Here is a 20969-nt window from a genome sequence, read left to right as displayed (position 1 = left end):
GATACATATGGGCAGACCCTCTATTTTATAAGATTCTTGGTCAGGATACTACGCACCACGTGGATTTACTACTACCAGCAGACGACGGATCTCTGGATCCTCCTACGAAACAGACGATGACATTGGAGCAGCAGCGCCACCCCCGGCAAGACGCCTATATAATGAGTCGCAGCCGGCAGTCTGCGCCAGTTCACTGGTGTCCCTCCTACTCACGGAACATTAGGAGTAACCTAACCCCAAGCCTCTAGTCTACCATGGGACTCTTGGCTATTCCTTCCTCCTGGCTTAGCCTGCTACGGGGCTCTGTTGGGAATCCGACCTCAGTTGTTTAGCCTGCTTCGAGGCTCTGTAACTGCTAACCTCCTCACTGCATGCCACGGAGCACTGGGGATTCCTTTACTACTGCTTAGCCTGCCACGGGGCTCTGTAGAGATCTTCTCCTCGGCCTCACAGTCAAGGACTACATAATTTCTAACCTAACAAATTTAGAGGAGAATAACTTTGTAATATTTCATTAAATACTGTTATTTAGTGAATTTTATAATAAAAGCCGGTAGTGGGGGTCAATTCCGGACATACTCATTTTATTTACCTTGCTCTACCTACAACCTATATGAGCCAGAGTTTTACAACATATATAAAATTAACTGTTCATTGATAAACGATTACACAAATGTGAAAACGTAAAAGAGTTAAAACTTAACATTTTTTTGTTTTTGCAAAAGTTCTTGATAGATGCGTGCCCTGTTCCGCAACACAATGTCCCTCCACTTAAGCAAGCAGATGATGCCAACTGGTATGGTCTCCTGCTGAATAATGTACTGGAGCACTGCCCCAGTCGTCTTGAACTCTTTCGAAGGTGGGATGAGAATTTTATTACAGAGGTTTTTTTTCTCGTTTCCTAACTGGTCTGGATAGTCTAAGTCTACTGTATTCATTTACATTGATAACTACGGGTTGGTCGGGGGCCGCGGTGGCTCAATGGTAGAGCGTTCATCTCTGGTGCTTGGGGTCCCGGGTTCGATCCCAGCCCCGCCAAGTGAACTTTGTCGTGAACAAACACCGTGTGCGTGGGTTTTCTCGGGGTTCTCCCGTTTCCTCCCAATTTCTTCATTCCACCATTTCATTCATCACTCATCATCACCGTCTCCTTTAGCCTAACCGGCATAACCGTAGGACGTAAAACTCAAAGATTTCATTTCATGTCATTTCTATGGGTTGGTCGATACTCTTTATTATTCATTCTATCGTAAAATGATGTCCTTAAATATTTGAATTTCTAATTGCATTTATTATACACATTTATTCCTTTATATAATATAGTTACCATAACAATACATAGTTTTCCATAATTATCTTTTTATCTTTGGATTCTACTTTCTCCAACAACACTCATTTAGTACTCTCCTTTTTTTTATTGATTCCAGTCTCAACCTATTTCCAGTATTTTTCAGGAATTAATCTTCATATTAATTTTTACAATTAGTACTCACTTAGTAATGCCCGGCAATTACGTACATTTATACGAATCGCCAACTCGTTGCTCTGCAACTGATTATCAACTAAATCTATGGTTTATAGAGCTCGGAGGTTCAATATCGCATTCACAAAATCTGTCCATTGACTTCTGTGCGTAGCCAACTGGGTCCAGTTTCTACTTTATACTTGCGTTCACCTCCGATGCTTGGGGTCCCTGGTTCGATCCCAGCTCGCGCCGTGTGGATTTTGTGGTGGACAAACACCGTGCTCGTGGGTTTTCTCGGGGTTCTCCCGTTTCCTCCCACTTTCTTCATTCCACCACTTCATTCATTTCTCATAATCACCGTCTCCTTTAGCCTAACCGGCATTTCATTTTTCTACTTTATATTTCTATTTCTGCGAGATTCTGTCCTCTCATCTGCGCCCAGGTCTTCCTAAGATTTTTTTTTCTTTCTTTCTTTTCAGTGGGGTTTTCAGTTTAAATTTTGAAAGCGCTCTTATTTTATTCCACTCTGGCCACGTGACCTGCCCACCTGAGGAGCCTTCTAAACTTAATGGCCCCATCAATGTTAGGTAAACGGTATAAATCATACAGTTCTTCGTTATAAGGTTTTCGCCATTCCCCAATTCCCATGGCTCGTGGGCCCAAATATTCTGCTCAGAATTTTATCCTCAAATACTTCCAGTCTGCGTTCTTCCCTCAGAATAAACGACCATATTTTCGCAACAGCACAACAGGCATAATTATCGTTTTATATGTTTTAAGCGTGAAATTCTTCGACAAAATTTGCAAACAAAAGAGTTTGGACTGAATAATAACGCGAATTCCCTGCTTTCAATCGGCATTTAATTGGACAGGCTTTGATCTAATATTGATCTTAGATATTTGAAAGTATCCACGTTGTCGAATATATTATTTGATATTTTAACGTAGCCGTAATTTGCAGTATTACCGTCACGACAACTGATAATTATGTTCTTTTCGGCACACACACAAATTTATCAAGGATTTAAAACCCAGTTCTTATCCCTAATTACACAGATAAGTACTCTTCACATTTAGTAAACTGTCATCTTGTCATATAATTATGCTTTAATTTTATTGCACAGTTCGAGCCGTAAGTTTTAAAGATCTGATTGTGCGTAGCATGAAAACATCAGCAGTCAGAATTTGTCCCCACTGCCATAAAGACCTATGGACTAAACTTGCCTCTCATGAAAGATTGCAAAGTTAAAAAATAAAAATAAAACGTACAACTGTAAATGGTAAAAAAACAGAAAAGGAAATGTTAAGAAACAGCAGAATTAACGAAGACAATATATATATATATATATATATATACACAGAGCGTTCAAAAAGTCTCTGTATACCTGAATTGTCACATATTCATTCAAAGCAACGAGAAAATTATTTTACTCAAAATTTATTACATTATGGTATAAAAGCACTATATATAGGGCGTAGCATATACACACACATTTTCACAGCAAATGTTGGAAATGCCCTCCATGAGCCTCCAAACATGCTTGCATACGATTCAGCTTTTGACTTTTTGAACGCTCTGTGTATATATATATATATATATATATATATATTAGGTCTTGAAATTAAGGCTCGCCTATTATTAGTGTTATCTAGTGAATCACAATAAAATTATGATATAGAAACCTCATCAAGGTGTGTGTCAAATGGGATTAGGTGAGTCCAGTTGTCATGAAACAAAAAATTGGAATGACTGGGGTGTAATGTCTCTCAAGCGCCTCAGATTTTGTATAGCTGGGCAGTAGTCGTTGCCGAATCCCGACTGGGGATTAGGCGCCATCGCAACATGTCCTATGTGCACGATAGCTTTCATATTCGATGATCTAGCAGGCCAGAGCAGAAGATTTATACCAAGTAGAGAATGTTATGTTGTCCTGATGATATCGAAATGCACCCATCCTCCTTGAAAATGGGTGTTTAGATAAGGTCAGATAGAAGTGACGAAGTTACTAGTCTACAACGCACTAGTCGTAATTCCCTGAATGAGGAGCAGAGGCAAACTAGATGTACGAACAAAAAATATCAGACTTTATTGTTTCCTACATAAACAAATTAAATACGCGCACTGTCCATCGGTAGAGATCCTAAAGGATATTCACGTATCTATGTGAATTTTCGCTCGCTCGCAGACAGTATTAATTGGTAGAAAGCCTTTGATTGTGAACGTATAATGAGTGCCGATCGGATTTTCAATTTGGGCCAAATGACAGAACGACTTGAGCAGTACGTGTACACAAGGTTTTATCAACAGTTTCACGATATTGAAATGGAAATAATTCACAAGATCTAGCAGGTATTTGCGAACGATACCATGAGTATCTCTCGAATCAAGAAATGGTACAACATTTTCAGAGATGACTGCACATCAGTGCAGAGAACCACGTCCACGTAGGACCTCAGCAAGCAGAATAAAGGCTATTATGAAACAAGTGAGGACTTTGTTATATAGAATGGTTGTATGACAGCCCGAAAACTTGCGACTGAAGTGGGAGTAAGCACTGGGTCGGTACATTGAATTTTGGTTTAGTGTTTGGACTTAAAGAGAGTGTCCGCAAAATTCGTGCTGAAGCTGCTAATGATTGGAAGTCGCATGGGACATGCTGAACAGCGCACAAAGTCCTCAATTTCCATAACACCATGATCATTGGTGATGAGTAGGCATCAGATCGATATTCACTAAAAAACAGCAAGATATGCGCTATAAATCACGAAAACATGCACTGAAAATATGCAAATGTGCACTAAAAAGTGTAAATATGCACCAGTCAAAAGCTAAAGTTAAATGAGAAATTTTATTACACCTGAAAGGGAAAAAAGTTATATTACTTAAACTACATATACTTGGGGTATAACTATGGTGCATTATTTTGTTACAATATATAAATATGTAGTTTTCCGTATTTTCTGGCAAAAAAACCTTCTGCGTTTGTCAGTCTAAACATTTCTGTTCATCGAAAATGTTCCTTTGTGTGGCAGGTCGTTAAGGAATAGTATTCTAAAGAAGCAATGTTACTTGACGACAACTGGAAATTCGTGCGTCATTGTTCTCAGGAACACTTTATTTTCATCAGGATATGGGACTTACACAATTAAACGGCAACAGAGATTTCTGTAATATATTTCGTTGTTGGATTTGAGTTGAAACATGTTTCGTACTAAAGTTCGGAAATCATTAAAACGAAGGTGTAAATGAAGTTGTATTAACTTTATTCTGTCACACGGACATAAATCTGGAAAAGTACAGTATTGGAGAGGAAAATCGGTGGGTTGTCCACTGTTAACAGGAGATGAAAAACAATCAAAATATATATGTAATGAAACTGTAATGGAATGTAATTATAGTCTAATCAATTTACATAACGTATGGACAACTCAGATCATACCTTTGTAACTTCAGTGGCGTTCTTCGACATTGTGCAGGTTCCGAGTACCTTGTGACACGTCTGTGTATTGATGATGCCCTTTGCAACAAGATCTCATTCCATTTAGCTAGCAGCGATTGAAGCTCATGTTAATGGACATTAAAATGGCCGTTTCCAGCGCTTCCCAAATATATCCAATGCAGTTTATATATGGATGGCCAGTTCATAATAAATCAAGCAATAATATTATGGTATTTAGCTAGGTCATCTATTGCTATAACAACCTTATGCAGTGCCTAGTTATTAAAATATTCCAAACTTCTTGTGTTGCGAGGTGGGTATATTTATGTGGTTTAATGTTTCACACGTTTTTATATATATTGGAGTTATGCATTGACTTATGGAGTTATGTTGTGTATTTAGTTATTTCCCGTATTGTTTATTGAATCATGATTTCGTCTTCTTAAGAAAAAAAGACGACGGGAGAAGATCTCAGCCGAAGAGAAGGAAAGAAGGAAGGAAGAGCGCTTGAGGTTGAAAGCAGAGAAACTGGAGGAGAAGGCTAGACAAAAAGCTTTGAAGGCTGCAATGGCTGCCGAAAAAAATAGCAAGAAGCCTGGTGAATGTTTAAAGGTACGAATTTTCTTTTTTATGTTTCATTGTTAAAAGAATGTAGTGTATATTATGTATGTTGTATATGTAAAGATACTTACGAGGGTGATTTGGGAAGTAATTTGGTTTGATGTTAAAGAAAACCATTTGAGTTTTTTTCTTATTTATTTTATTTTTTTAGTACCTTATTTTCCAACTTAGTCCACTCGAAATTCAACACACTTGCCCTAACATTTCGCCAGCTTCGCAATTCCTTCGCTGAAATTTTCTTCGGGGCTTTCAAAATACTCGTTTACTTGCTGTACAATTCTTTCATTTCACTCAAATTTTCGTTTTGCCAGGAAAGTTTAGAGTTTCGGGTATAGATGGTAGTTAGATTGCGGATGCAGTTCAAACTTCAAATCTCAGTTGGGCCAACTTTTGCTCAGCGATACGGTTCTTCTCTGCCGTGTGCAGTTCAATATGCAAAATGAATGAACCCGTTGAGTTGAAATGCTTGGCTTCTGCTAACTCGCACTTTCACTCGTTTGTCGGCTAAAGACAAAGCATAGACTTTATCGATGATTTCGGGTATCGCAGCTGAGTTAGGGGCTCTAGGACGGGGGCAGCTTCCGTGTTGGTTTGGCCACTCTTAAATTCATTTACCCAAGGTATATCAGTTTCATAGGGAGGGCATGGGACATCGAATGTAGTTAAAAATCCTCTCATGATCTTCTTTCTGTGTTTTCTTTCCAGAAAATAGAATTGAACAATGAATTAGTCAGAATGACTTGAGGCCGCAGATTGTTTATTCATAGAAAGGGAATTTTATTACCTCATATACAAATGATGTTAGCACTATCACTCGTGTATGCGAACCAGATACATAAGAGGGTATTGAATTGCTAATGAACAATAATTGTATATTGTCAGTGTATTTTGTCCTCTTTATTTTAATGAATATTTTTCAGATTTACCTCCCCTTTGTAGTTAATCCTCCTCTCTAAGTTCCAAAAATATCAAACAAAACACGCTAATGGCCCTAAGTGAAGAGTTGTCAAAGGTTTTTAAGGGGCAAACACTGAAAACAAAATATAATTACCACTGGAATCAAACATTTAAAAAATACGGAATTACCACACTTCTTCGCTACAAAGGGAAGGCAATTTCTGATTATATTAGGTGAATTCTTGCACGCTTCTTGGTTAATAATTTGAAAGTTGAAAATGTATTCCTCTTCTTGTGATGGAGACTTATCTACACTTCCTCGTGGGTTTTCTCGGGGTTCTCCCGTTTTCTCCCACTTTCTTCATTCCACCATTTTCATTCATCTCTCGGGGGGCGCGGTGGCTCAGTGGTAGAGCGTTCACCTCTGGTGCTTGGGGTCCCGGGTTCGATCCCAGCTCCCGCCAAGTGAACTTTGTGGTGGACAAACACCGTGCTCGTGGGTTTTCTCGGGGTTCTCCCGTTTCCTCCCACTTTCTTCATTCCACCATTTCACTCATCTCTCATAATCACCGTCTCCTTTAGCCTAACCGGCATAACCGTGGGACGTAAAACTTAAAGATTTTTCATTTTCATTCATCTCTCATTATCACCGTCTCCTTTAGCCTCACCGGCATAACCATGGGACGTAAAACTTAAAGATTTCATTTCATTTCATTTTTATCTACACTTGGTAATGTTTTTGCTGTTGTCGCGCTTTCGCGTAATCTATCCGCTAAAGAGAGCAGTGTTGCCGAAAACTGTTCGTAAATATGAAGGCTCGGAATTGGTGATTAAGATTGACCTTGCATCAGTATGGAAATTGGTTTCGAAATATAAATTACTGTAGAATGTGATTTGTCAGTTAGAAGAAATAAGTAATTTTAATGTATCATGTTACGACTTGATTTGATTGATACTTAAAATTTGCAATTAATGTATTTTCACTACGCTTCCACGGGGTATTCAGATCGATTTGAATATACAGTGAAACCTCCCTTAACGGACACCTCTCAATAACGGACACTTCTATAATACGGACAGATTTTTTTGTCCCGGCAAAAATATATGTTCTCTTACGGAACAAAACCCTCCCTTTTACGGACACTCTCAGATACGGACGCGGACAGTCCTTTTCTCCCCAAACGTTTGAATAACCTCCTCATAACGGACAGGAATTGTTCTCGGTTCTGCGATATATTACAGTATACAGAAAAGTCTTTTCCCCATAAGTGTATCTCTCGAGTCCAAACTTGGTGAACCATCAAACAGAACAGCTGAACTTGTAATTTTTTCCGCAATAAACTGCTTTCTGGCGGAAATCCTAGAAAATTTTCAATAAGCAATAACACTCATGCAGGGATAGTCGTAAGGCCAGGAATTCTATGCGAAACATCTTCCCTTCCCTAACAAATTTAATCCTTTTCGTCTGGACCTTGCATCTTTACCGACAATTTCATAGATAACAAAACAAACATTGTTTGTTTTACAATAACATTTTCAACGAGCAATGCTACCTCTCTTACTTTTTTTGGAAAAGAAACATTTTTCTTTTACTCATGATACTGGAACAAGTCTGGGTTGGTGTTTTCCCAGCTTCCTTTTTCATTTTCTCTGAAAGGATATTCTTTGTGATTGGGCCTGGGTCAATAAATATGCACCCCCAATAGCTTGCCTTTTCATCCATTCTGTCAACGAAGATTCCGCGCCAGTACACAAACACACACACACACATGTTTCTTCTGCAATCGTACTGAGGATTTTTAGAGGACACTTGCTAATGAGTTTTATTACCGTTGTAGAGGAAAAAGCTTGCCTTTTTCGTTAAACATTGCCCAGCAATAATAGGCTATGATTTAATAGAAATTAATTTCTCCTTCATCCTTCCCAGTAATTCAAATTGTACTAAATAAGACTATTTTCATATTGAATTTTACGTATTTACGTCCACACATAATGTATTTACTGCATACAATTACCCTTATGAGAAATTAAATTTCTGTAAAATTTCTGTAACCTCTCTATAACGGACACCTCTCAGTAACGGACAAAACTTCATGTCCCATTCGTGTCCGTTATTGAGAGGTTTCACTGTATCACCAGAATACTGAATACATAATGATAACCAGCAGAAGGAGAAAGTGCGACAACTACTGGAATTTAATTCTTAAAAGAGCTGTAAATTGTTTAAGTTTCCTATTATATAATACAATAAACTCACGATTATCCGGCTTAGTATGTTGGAAGGGCAGACCGGATAACAAAAAAGTTGGATAAGGCCGAAGTTCTACAATTCTCACTTCCTGCTCCACGCCCTACCAATGAAAGTTCGCTTTTTATACAAAACCCGCTGTTATTCGTACTTTTTGATCCTTAGTGTAGACCAGTTCTTTATAAACATTTGTTATGTAATGCACCGTTTCAAAAATAATACTGCAGAAAAAGTAAGTGAAAGAATAAAAATATTACAGACATTTTAATGTAAGTTTTTACCTGTAATGTCTAATTTAATTGCAGAAAAAATAAAATATTGTACATTGTACCTACATACAATTTAAAATAAACAATACAATAACATAAGAAGTAGGTCTAATTCTTTAAAAAAAAAAATGTTGTAAACTTACTTTAATGTTCATTGATTACACAAGTGTGAAACGGTAGTGCTAAGAAAATCAGAGTCAGAACTTCTACTTTTTAATTTCGAAAAAAAAATGTTGATAAATGAATGCTTCTCCTTGACATCTTTTTTGTGAAAGCGTTATAAGTTGAGTAGATGGTTAAAAAGAAATTCCTTATTTTATTACAAAGACTTTTTTTTTTTAACTAAGCCGGGTAGTCGAGAGTCTAGTGTATTTTCAAAATGTATGTAATATTTTATGCTGGTAATTTAAGTTTTCCATTAAAATCATTTGAAAAACTTGAGATCATGTTATGTTATTAGAGTTCGTACTATTACTCAGGCCAAAATGGTTCATTAAGTATTTGGTCCTGGGAAGTAAGGAATATCATTAACAGGACGCCTAAGGCAGAGAATTCGACTACGAGCATCAAGAAATTCTAGCGGCTATTAAGCATTCGCGTGGTAAGAAGCAAAACATTACTAGGTGTAGGAAGGCTAAAAGATGTGGAAGTCTTCTAAAGTTCCATATTACCGATTGAAGAAGGTGAGATAACACATCAAATGTAATCGGAAATGTTTTCCTTTGAAGTGGGGGTATGAGTGATAGATTTTTAATTTTTGTAATGTGCTCTTTCTACTAAATACGATATGTAAAAAAGTTGGTAATATTAAAGTTGTTTTACATATTCAATTTCACTGCCTTAGGTTTGCCTTACATATTAAATGTAAATCTACTTTCTTTTCTTTTTCTAGTATATCAAAACACAAATAGATCCGAAGCTTCTGACATTAGACTTTGGAGGTGATCTACTAGTTGCCTTACAAACTTGTGGAGTGGCGTACGTGATTCAGCAGCAGCTGATTGAGAATACCATTTCATGGATCAGAGAAATTAATGAATATAAAGTACAGGACGATATGAGGGTATGTGATTTATGTAATTACGGTGTACTGTTTTCTTTGCTTCAGTGTAAAATTTTGGAGTTGTTTTAATGTAATTTTGTTGCCTGTAAGTTTGTGTTACGTAATTTCGAAGATGTTATTTATTTAACGTGTTTCCTTATTCTTCAGAATACTGCAATTATCATTATTGTTTTAATTTTATAATGGGAACAGTAATGCTTCTTCATTTAAATTGAAATTTTGAAAAAGAAACTGCTTGGAAGTACACAGTTTTCCAGGCGAAAAGCAATAGAGAAAGTTCCGTTAATAATAAATAAATAAATATTCGGGCTATTGCATCTCTAATCGTAGAGGTCCTAGCGTTGCCAGTTATGTTTTAGAACTTGCAGATATGTCACACATTTGTGGCTCCGATTCAGCGCGCTTTTGGCGCCTGTTCCTGGCATGTGCAACATTGTGTATTGAGTATTCTTTAGCTTCAGTCTTGAAATATTTAGAGAACAGAAACGTATCGCTTTTGAAATGTAGCGCAAAAGACACAATTTTAAATATATTTAACTTACATTTCTTTAGCGCCCTTTATTACCTTTATTTACAGCTTAATTTTCGATATCTTCCTCTGAGTTCATCACTAGGGAAGATTGTTGTTTAGATGTGTATTAGGTTAGTAATTAAGGATACGATTCAAGCCATATAAAATGACGTGATTATGATGTGGTACTATTTCTACTTTCTTCTTTTCCTCCTGATTAGTGGCAAAAATAGATTAGAAATAAAAGAAAGTAGAAGCAGTACCACATTACATTTAAATTTATGGTATTTCCTCTTTACCTTCTAATCAGTGAAAAGAATGAATTAGGAACGAAAGATAAAAGTAGAAGCAGCAGCACTAAAAGCTACACGTAAGTTTATGGTATTTACTGTAGTTTAGTTACTGACTTAATAGACACCAATTAGGTACCAAATAAAGATCTGTTCGGAATTTTACCTTACAAAGATGTATGTAAAAGTGAGACTACTGAAAAATTAGAAATATTCCCATCAATATCTTGTCTCGTACGCTTGGACAAATCATGGATTCCACAGTGATAGAACTTAGTTTAATCTGAACCAAACAAGTCCTCCAGTGTGTGCGTCACCTCGTCGATGGTGCGAAACCGTCGTCTCCGCAGATGATTTTCTAACGAATGGAACAAATTGCTCCGATATTGTGCAATGTCTCGAAAATATGTATGTTGCATTGGATTTCCACAACCTAGTCGGATAATAGTGTCACTGGTGACATTAAAACAGGTGGCTTCAAGTTATTCTGAAATAAAATAACACCTCTGGATTTACGAGCACTGGTTTCAATGGTTGCGAACCCGATACTCGTAATATCAGCAGTGTATTATATATTATTTTGTCTTGTAGAAACAATAACTATATTTGTATTATTATAGTGTTACTGTTTTATTTTTTATGTTCATTACTTAATATCTGTAATTTCCTAAGAATAATTACGTTAAAGATATATTTTACTCATAATATAATATTTACGTGTTTACCATATTCTAGGAAAATATTTCTAAATTATTATATTGAGGTTATAATTGCTGTATATTTAATAGATTTGGTAGTTTTGAAACTTTTGTACATAACATTTTAACTATTCTATCAGGCTTTGTTTCCACAGTATCAAACTAAACATAACACATTGAACAACGGTATGTAATAAAAATGTATAAAAACACTAACACGTAACAGTTTCAACACGCTAAATGTGTCTTGATCAGACTTCCATTCTTCCTACTTGAGAAGAAGTGGAAGTCTGATGAAGACATAGTTAGCGTGTTGAAACTGTTACATGTTTGTGTTTTTATATATTTTTATCACATAACCTTGATCAGTGTGTTGTGTTACTTTGATAAAATTTTAGTGTTAAATGTCATATTTTAAATTTCCTGTGTCTTTGTAATATGAAACCTATTCATATTCAGTTCCCACCGTATTTCTGGTCCTTCTTTACTTATCATCATCATCAATCAATAAAATTCTCTTTTGTCAGGTTGCCAACCAGCTGTAAAGTTGTGACTTGAAAAATCTCTGTAATCTTATTGTTGCACAGATTGGCTCATCTCTTCTTTCTTTTACCAACACGAGCAGCTTGTTTCTGCTGTTTTATTTATTTATTTATTTATTTTTAATAGAATAAAGTATGTCAAAACCATGTACTAGTTTTACCTGAGTTTTAAATTCGATGAAGAATTGAAATTTTCATGTTAGTGGTAAAGGAGAACTGAAATTTTCATGTTAGTGGTAAAGGAGAACTGAAATTTTCATGTTAGTGGTAAAGGAGAACTGAAATTTTCATGTTAGTGGTAAAGGAGAACTGAAATTTTCATGTTAGTGGTCCTGCAGAAATGAACACACTTAAAATTGAGCATCAAAACTTTGAAAAGAGAGATTAACTATTCATTGGACTGTGTTATTATGAGATGCCATGATAGCTTCCGATCAACTATCCTTTTCCGTGTTTTCATTTGGATTAAAAGTTCTTTTGAGAATATTATAAAACCCATGAAGGATTTGCTCCAGCACAAAATTCCATATTTCGCTTATTGCTGGTGATATTCTGGATAAAGGCCATAGCTACCCTGAAAAATTTTACGGAAACTCTGTAGTTTGAAGGAAGAACCATGGAAGTCAAGGTTTGGATAATCAGTGTGCTGTTTGCTGTTGACTTGTTTATCAAGAAAGTGCTGTGTTTAAAAAGAAATTTCAGAGCCCAAATGAAATACTGCGTTTCATTTGACAAGTGATTTTACACGGGACGTGATGTAATTTATTGTTACTTTTTTAAAAAACAAAAAATCTTCATAGACGCCTTACTATTGCTATAAAGTATACCGTTTCATTGATTGTGTAGCTAGGTGGCAGCAGTTCGCGGGCCATGATACTCGAGCAGTCCACCGAACACACAGGGCAATAACGTTCTGTTGGTGCAAAAGCGGTCTTGGCCACTTAGGAATGGGTCTATCTGTTTTAACCAATAATGACGGCGCTGTGAAGCATCGTAAATAACCTACATATCATCGCACGTTGGCAGTCTATGACCCACTGTTCAGAAGTGGGCTGTTTCTTCGACGAGACAACAAAGAAACAAACACACTACTTCCTGAGCCGTAGTCAACTCATGTACAACATATCGTCTCATTTAATACCGTTTCCATTACTAGTGGAGGTGTTGGCAAACGGTTTCTGGAGTGAAAATTTGTTATCATCCTACTGTCCGCTAATTTACCGCATCCGGCCTACTAAATGAATTGCTTTTTCTTTTAGTTTCAGTAGCATTTGTTTTCAGTATAAACCCGTAATAGGTGTTTGAAGGTTCCCATTTTTGACCTGTTCTTACTGACGTCCTCGTTTAACTGTAGCGACCACTACCGCCAGGGTACAAGAGGAACCACTAGTTATCATGTCGCCTTTCTCTATTTTTTTTCACCAGAAATAGAGGGCGTAGAAAACGTGTGCAGTTCCATTCCGAATAAATCCGACAGAATTTTTTTGAGTTTTAAATAGGCTTTAGCGCTTTGTTATTGATATACTTGGAGGAAAATGCCAGGATTAAGATACTGAAAATTACCCTGTAAGCGAAGAAAATAAAAGACACTGAAGAGAGATAAGAACAACCGTGTTATCTTTAGTTACCGGTACTATTAAAAGCTTGTTCAAATAAATTTTCTCGGGCTTTCATCAGCTGAAAATATTGACTTCCAACTTTTCAAATGCAGACATTGAACTCACATGAACATATAAATAGTGGCTGTGTAAAGGCAGGGCTATGGCAGGACGATTTACCGCCTGTTCGTGTTTGTTCCCTTCAAGCTACTCTCATGCTGCATCTAGACACTGATTCCAACGTTGTCGTCATCGCTGGAAGCAGTCATCGAATATCTTGTGGAATGCATCGGAATTCCCTCCTCGTGTTATCCTGGATGGTATCAGATCGTTTTCTTTTTAAGGTGGATTTCAGTGTAGGAAATAGGAAGAAGTTGCATCTGACTCCGGGGAGGTGAGGAATGTTGTACGATGAGGTATTATCTTCCCTTGATAGAGGTTACGAATATTTTAAGTGCGCTATGCACTTAGAAATCAGATTCACTGGTTACTATTGATTCTTTTTGATAAAAATTGATGATCTAGAGTCTAATCTCAGAGAGAAGAGAAAGCAGTCTAATCTCAGAGAATGATTAATCAATTAAAAAAAAAATCTATCATTCTTTACCTAAATCAAGAGTATCTTCAATCACAAAGAGTGATACTCTTGAAACTTGAGGCAAAGAAAACTTACTTCTGTTTGCATAGACTAACGCAATCATTAATTCCAAGTGAGAGTATGTAATTACAATTTCTGTGTCACTTGTTGTGCACTTCCTAACTTCTCAATACGAGGATGATTTTGACCAAGAAGTCGAACATCACTCCTGAAGTATGACACAGATCATTGTCATGGTGCAAATGCCACTGTTCAGACGCAAATTTTCTATCGTTTGCGACGAACGGTTTCTCATAACGTTGTAACATAACTTCCTTATTGACAGTTTGTCCACGTGGAACAAATTAGCGATGCACGATCCCGAACGTGTCAAGAAAACACAATCAGTAGCAGTTTCACCCGGGATGGAACTTGCCCGGCCTTTTTAGGTCTCTGGAATCCATGTGACTTCCACTGGGACATCATAATCTTAGTTTAGGGAGTCGCACGCGTGTTTCTTCGATGACACTGGCCACGAATGTCAAGTCGTAGGCGGCTGTTTCTTCCAGCTTTCTGCTGATGGTTATACGACTATTCTTCTGGTCTTGTGAGAATCCCCGGCACGAATTTCGTCGATATGTCGCGACCTTTCCGTGTAATATTTTTCGTGACATGAATCGATGAAAATGTTTAACTCGACCGCATGTCATGGATAGTGATTCGACTATCGAATTTCACAGGTGCACTAACTTGGGCAATTTTCTTCTCAGTCAGATTCACGGACGGGCGACCAGGACGGTGTTTTTTCTTCACGGACATTCTTCCAGCTTGGTAACGTGCAAACCACTGAAAGATCGTTATGCGACTCATGACACATCACCGAATACTATTTACAACATTTTGTACGTCTTTGTAGCTGTTTTTCCAAGTTGAAAACAAAATTTAATACAGATTCACTGTTCTTTTCGATCATTCATTCACATTCCTACACGTATCACACAACACAATTCACACAGTCATGTCTCACTAAATATTCGCGATAACGCTGTGACATCATCATGAGATTTTGCTACACGTATTTGTGGTGTGGATTTCAAGATAGAATTAATTTATTTTGAGAAAAAAAATCTGGAAATTAAGTAAATAATCTTTGTTTGTTATTTTTCTCAGGATTCCCACCGACCTGAAAAACCTTTAAAGGTCAGAGAATTCCGCTTACTTGTAAAAAGTCCTAGAAAAGTCAGGGAATTTTAAATAAGAATTTTTACTTCTCGGAACCCATTCTCTTTTTGCCTTATCCGACTGTTTCCTAGGTGATATTTTATAAAATAAATTAGTGTGTTTTGTACATGCATAATAGATGAGGAATCTCGTGAGCGGTGAAAAAATAGTTGCTTTTTTCTTTATATATGGACTTGGAAGTTTGTAAAACATAACCTGGAAAACCTGAAAAGGTCAATGAATTCGTGCTTGCCAAAGTAAGTGGGAACCCTGATTTCTGACATCCAAATTGGATACGCATCGGAGAAACACCGGACACATTACATGTTCTTACATATAAAGATATTTGCTAAAACTCGCCTCTAAATCATGAAAATGCATATTGTCATGACTTTATTTTTCAGGTAGAAACAATTAATAAACACCAGGAAGAAACCGAAGTTCTATTGATTCTTCCATGCAAGAAATTCGTTGAGCTTCTGTACGATCGAGAGCTTAAAGTTTATATCGAATCTATACAGTCCGCATTAAGTGGAAAAAAGATCACAGTTATTATTTATGGACTCGAACAGTATTTCAGGTATTTCGTTACAATCTTATTTGTTCGAAAACCATTTATAGTATTGCTATAGTTGTTATTTTATATTATTGTTAAATTATTAGTTTGTATTAACTCATATTTGTAGAATAATTGTAATTATGAGCAGAGAAAGTAGTGGAATATACCTAGGTACAATGTGGAACCCTTAGTTACTATACGCACGAAAGCCATTAGAATGTGCAATAAGAATATTTTCAACGATATTTATCTGAATTTTCATGATTATCCTGTTTACCTTTTAATTTTGATTTCTTTCCTAAAGAAATGGACAGGGATTGCAATTTATTTAGGATATTTTTAGCTTATTGAATTTTAATGTATTTTTTATTTATTTATTTTTCTTTGCTTGCAGACCCGGGTTAGTTCTCTGTGAAGCCACAAAATTTTTATGTAAACCCAATCGGGAAGGTAATTGATTTAAGAGATATTGAACTCCGCTCTAGAAAGCTAGACATAACAGCAATGGAAGCCGATATGCTGAACACATCACTCACGTAAAATGTCGCCTCCCATAGTCCTTTGATGTCAGTTAAGCCAAGGAGTTGATTAGTTTATAATATTAGTGCAATGTGGAATTAAAAGAAGTGGGGAATGTACTTAATTATGCTAAAGTCCAAGAAGGACTCTTTCCAGTTGTATAATGCTTGTTCATTAAAGTAATATGTAGCAAACACATCGACTAACCACACCATTACTTATGACTTTCTTGACTCGTATCCTACACTTCATAATAATTCGAATTGCTTCTTAACTTTCTTAGGTTGTCATCGTCGAAAATTCTGCGCAGAGGCGAAGCCGAGATCGTGCACGCTAACCATGGGGTTAGATGGAAGTACAGGAATATACGGGAGTACTCAATAATAAAAGTATTCTATGGTTTTACGATGGCTCAGTGGTAGAACACTTAAACTTCTCATTAGAATCCCGATATAGTCATACATTTTTTTTTTTTCACTCATTGTATATAATTGATTTCCCACTTATAGAGGATCTGTTGTAGTACAAAATCATCTATTGCCTCCACTTATCATGTTTAAGGAAGGAAAATATTGATTTATATAAAGGGTCTGTAAACTTATTCTGAAAATTATATTCTCGAATTTGGCAGAATTTCAGTGGTCAATGCACAAGGAATTAAAGTTTTTCCAGGAACACGAACTTTGTGGCGCTCTCTAAAGAGGGCAATGCCATCGCGGACTGACCGCGCACTCTGTGGCGTTTTTGAAAAGTTTTTCAAAATGTCTTAGGAGTAAAAAGCTAAGCGTTGCAATCTTGAAATCTTTCCACCAACACGGTCGAGTGTTGATCAAAAACACATGCGGATTTCTGAAACAACATACATTTCAAAGTAATTTGTTTTCCCACTCCCTCTCCCGTTGTTGGGAAGGAGAACAGGAACCGGTTTCTGGTTTCAAAGCATGTGGTAAAGATTAGGAAGACTGTGTGCGTAAAAGTATATGAATGGCATGCAAATTGTTACGAACTTATGAGTCTTGTATTGTTCCTGTGCTACCACTAACGAGGAGGAGAGTGAGTGAGTCCAACATGCTGTGTCTTGTTCAGAAAATGGTGGTGACTTCAGAATTATTTTCCATTATAAAAGTCTTTCTTCGATGCATAGTGTCTGATAAACATCGTTGCTCTGCGATAGTAGCGTAGCCAGGATGTGTGTTTGGGTGGGGGAAAAGTGCTGTTATAGGTACATATAGAAACATTACAAACAAAAAATATATAAACATAAAAATACATAAAAAATTACAAACATCAAAGTACATTGTCGGACCTCTTTGGGAGGGCCCGGCCCCTCTGGGCCCCCCTTCCCTACGCCACTGCTGTGCGATGATGTACACCACAAAGTAGATGTTATTGGTAGTATTAGTTATAAGAAATACGAAATGAAATGAAATGAAACTTTAACGTCCCACGATTATGCCGGTTAGGCTAAAGGAGACGGTGATAATGAGAAATGAGTGAGATGGTGGAATGAAGAAAGTGGGAGGAAACGGGAGTACTCCGAGAAAATACACGAGCACGGTGTTTGTCCACCACAAAGTTCACACGGCGCGAGCTGGGATCGAACCAGGGACCCCAAGCATCGGAGGTGAACCCTCTACCACTGAGCCACCGCGCCCCCTTATAAGAAAAACGAGTCAAAAAAAACTTTCGATGCACATAGAATTATTGCATATGGAACTAAAACCAATATTTTCATCTTCCAATGTAAATCACATTACACAGAATATCTACCTATATGTGCAATATACACTGTAGGTATGCGCACGAGACAAGATTTATGGCTGTCTCGTCTTGGAAATGTGCTGTAAAAGTGATGTCTCGACTCGAAAAATGTATATTTCTCTACTGGAAGAGCCGTGTCTCGACTCGAATTTTGTCAGGAAAATCTTGTCTCGTCTCGTCTCGTCTCGTGCGTATCCCTAGTGCAATACTTACGTCAAGATGACAAGAATAGCACAGGACCGAAATGCCTGAAGGGCCCAGAGGCGTAGCCAGAAACTCGTCAAGGGGGGATTCACAAAGCATATTCTCTCTCTCTCTCTCTGTCTATATATATATATATATATATATATATATATATATATATATATATATATATCCAAACGCTGTGGGGGTAAGACACCCCAGTCATCTCTACGGGAGTTACAGGGGAATAATAAAAGTAAAGTATGTATGTGTATCCGTATGTATGTATGTAGGGGAGACCGGGGTATTCACGAACACTTAAGCTTTGATTATAAATAACTCCTTTGTTTTTAGAGATAAAACATTAACATTTCTTGTGTATAGAAAGCTTGGAGCTTTTACTTTCTACTAAAATGCAGAGGAAAGTCAAAAATAACATTTTTCAATAAATCAGTGGGATGTTTTAAAAATGTTCATATGTTCGGGATTGCCCCAGTGGTCGGGGTAATCCCGAACATACTGTTTACTTTAAACTTTCCTTTGCGAATGAAGGGAAATGCATTAAAATACATTAAAATTATACTGTAATTTAGTATTTTAAAACTTTAATAGGAATTATAATTACAAACATAACTCAAATTAATGATAAATGTGTCCAGACCTCATTATCTTTGAAATTATTACACATGAAATCAATAAATAATAGGCTAAAGAAATGCAATCTTATGAAATAAATTCAGAAATAACGGTACATTAAGGAAAATATTCATTAAAATGAAAACATTATTTTGAACTGTAGAAATCACATATATACGCATTTATGTTTTCTCTCAAAGACAGTATTCTTTATTAGTCCAGTGTTGAAATGCGGTTAATTGGCTGAACAAAATTAGCTAACTGCTAATGAATGCTACTAGGCTAAATAAATGTGTAAAACACTCTGTGAATCACACACAGAGAAAAAAATGCAGCCTATGATGAAAGATCAGATATGTAAAATAGGATTACTATGAAATAATGAAGAAATAATTCTAATAATAATAAATATAGTAAACTATTCTAATTAACAAAGCTAATAACGCTCAATACCAAGACATGATGTATTTCCCAAACCAATTTCATTAACGTATTACTTACATTTCAATAAGGAAAAACTATTTAAAAATTTTTGATAATTTATTTCACACCATTGGGCAATCCCGAACACTCCAGGTAATGGTGAACATCCTGTCTGTCGTTTCCCCATGAAGTGTCATTTTATTGTTAAAATTGAAACTAATTGTTGACTGCATACTGGCTAGTAAGATTACAAAAAACTAATGCTCAAATATAGGGAAATATATAGTCTTATCTGTAATAATATAGATAAGAGAAGAGCCAAGTTACGTTGCGCAGATTATTGAATCAATTTCATAAGTGAATCGACAAACACAACAAAACATCTTCCTCCTGATAATCCACTCAATTGACTGTCATCAAATGTATGCTACACTTGTTCAGGTCTCTCTGCTAGCATGCAGCAAAATCACCTGTTTTCTTACAAGTTTCCTTCGGTGTAAACTTGGGTGTTCGGCATTACCTCAGTGTTAGAGAATATCCCGGTTTCTCCTATTCAGTCATGATTTCAGGGGGTGGTCCGGGGGAAGTTTCCGTTTTATTCAAGTTTCCCTCTCTCTATATATACATATACGAGGGCAGTCTTGGGAAGTAACGTAACGCAAGTAACGCGTTACTTTTTAAGTAACGTTTCCTAGTAACGCGTTACATTTTTTCCAAAATAACTGTAACGGTAATGCGTTACAAATTTTTAAGTAACGTACCTAGTTTGCGTTACTTTTTTCGCGTTACATTTCGGATGAGTAACTACAATATATTGTATGTATATTTTTTTCGGAAACAAATGTTTCTTTCCTGTAAGTGAATTTCTCAGAATGGAACAATGGAGCATGAACGATGGCAGTGAGTAACTACAATGTATGTATATTTTCTTTTTTCTAAAAAAAAATGTTTCTTTCCTGTAAGTGAATTTCTCAGAATGGAACAATGGAGCATGAACGATGGCAGTGAGTAACTACAATATTTACATAACAAAATATAGTGCCACTTGCTGTTTTTGGAAGATGAGGACAGCCTCAGGGAAATCACGTGTACTGATTGCAAGCACCTGGAAGATTTTGTCTTAGATTTTGACAGTTCCAAATCAATACATTCAGTGAGTGAACTACGAGTGCAATAGTACTGGAAGTCTATTTTACTTTGATTGGTGTTGTTTTTATAAAGATGGAGAACGAAAATATTTTATTGTTCGAACATTTGAAAGAATACTTTTTCTTAAAAGCTGAAGATGATAGTGAACAGAATTTAAAAATAGTGCCCCGGCGGGAAATATTTATCAACAACTAGGGTACCATAATTAACGACATTCAATAAGGAATTAATATGAATAAACTGTGTTCTGATGAGCAGGCCTACTTTGTTGATGTAATGTTGATAGTATGTAATATTAG

At 36.5% G+C, this 20969-nt stretch overlaps 1 protein-coding gene across 3 annotated transcripts in view; it reads left to right on the top strand.

Annotated features, from left to right (window-relative positions):
- The window catches only part of mms4 (Methyl methanesulfonate sensitivity 4), a 104859-nt gene that overhangs the window by 25908 nt on the left and 57982 nt on the right, over nucleotides 1–20969 (top strand). For all 3 annotated transcript variants that reach the window (XM_081750942.1, XM_081750943.1, XM_081750941.1), the window contains exons 4-6: nucleotides 5353–5517; nucleotides 9833–10003; nucleotides 15845–16020. In XM_081750942.1, the coding sequence (XP_081607068.1) occupies nucleotides 5353–5517; nucleotides 9833–10003; nucleotides 15845–16020 (512 nt within the window). The remainder of the gene's footprint in view (nucleotides 1–5352; nucleotides 5518–9832; nucleotides 10004–15844; nucleotides 16021–20969) is intronic.

The sequence above is a fragment of the Thermobia domestica genome, chromosome 3 (assembly GCF_964235325.1).
Source record: "Thermobia domestica chromosome 3, izTheDome1.hap1.1, whole genome shotgun sequence".
NCBI classification, from domain to species: Eukaryota; Metazoa; Arthropoda; class Insecta; order Zygentoma; family Lepismatidae; genus Thermobia; species Thermobia domestica.
This window is presented reverse-complemented; position numbering and strand designations above follow the sequence as displayed.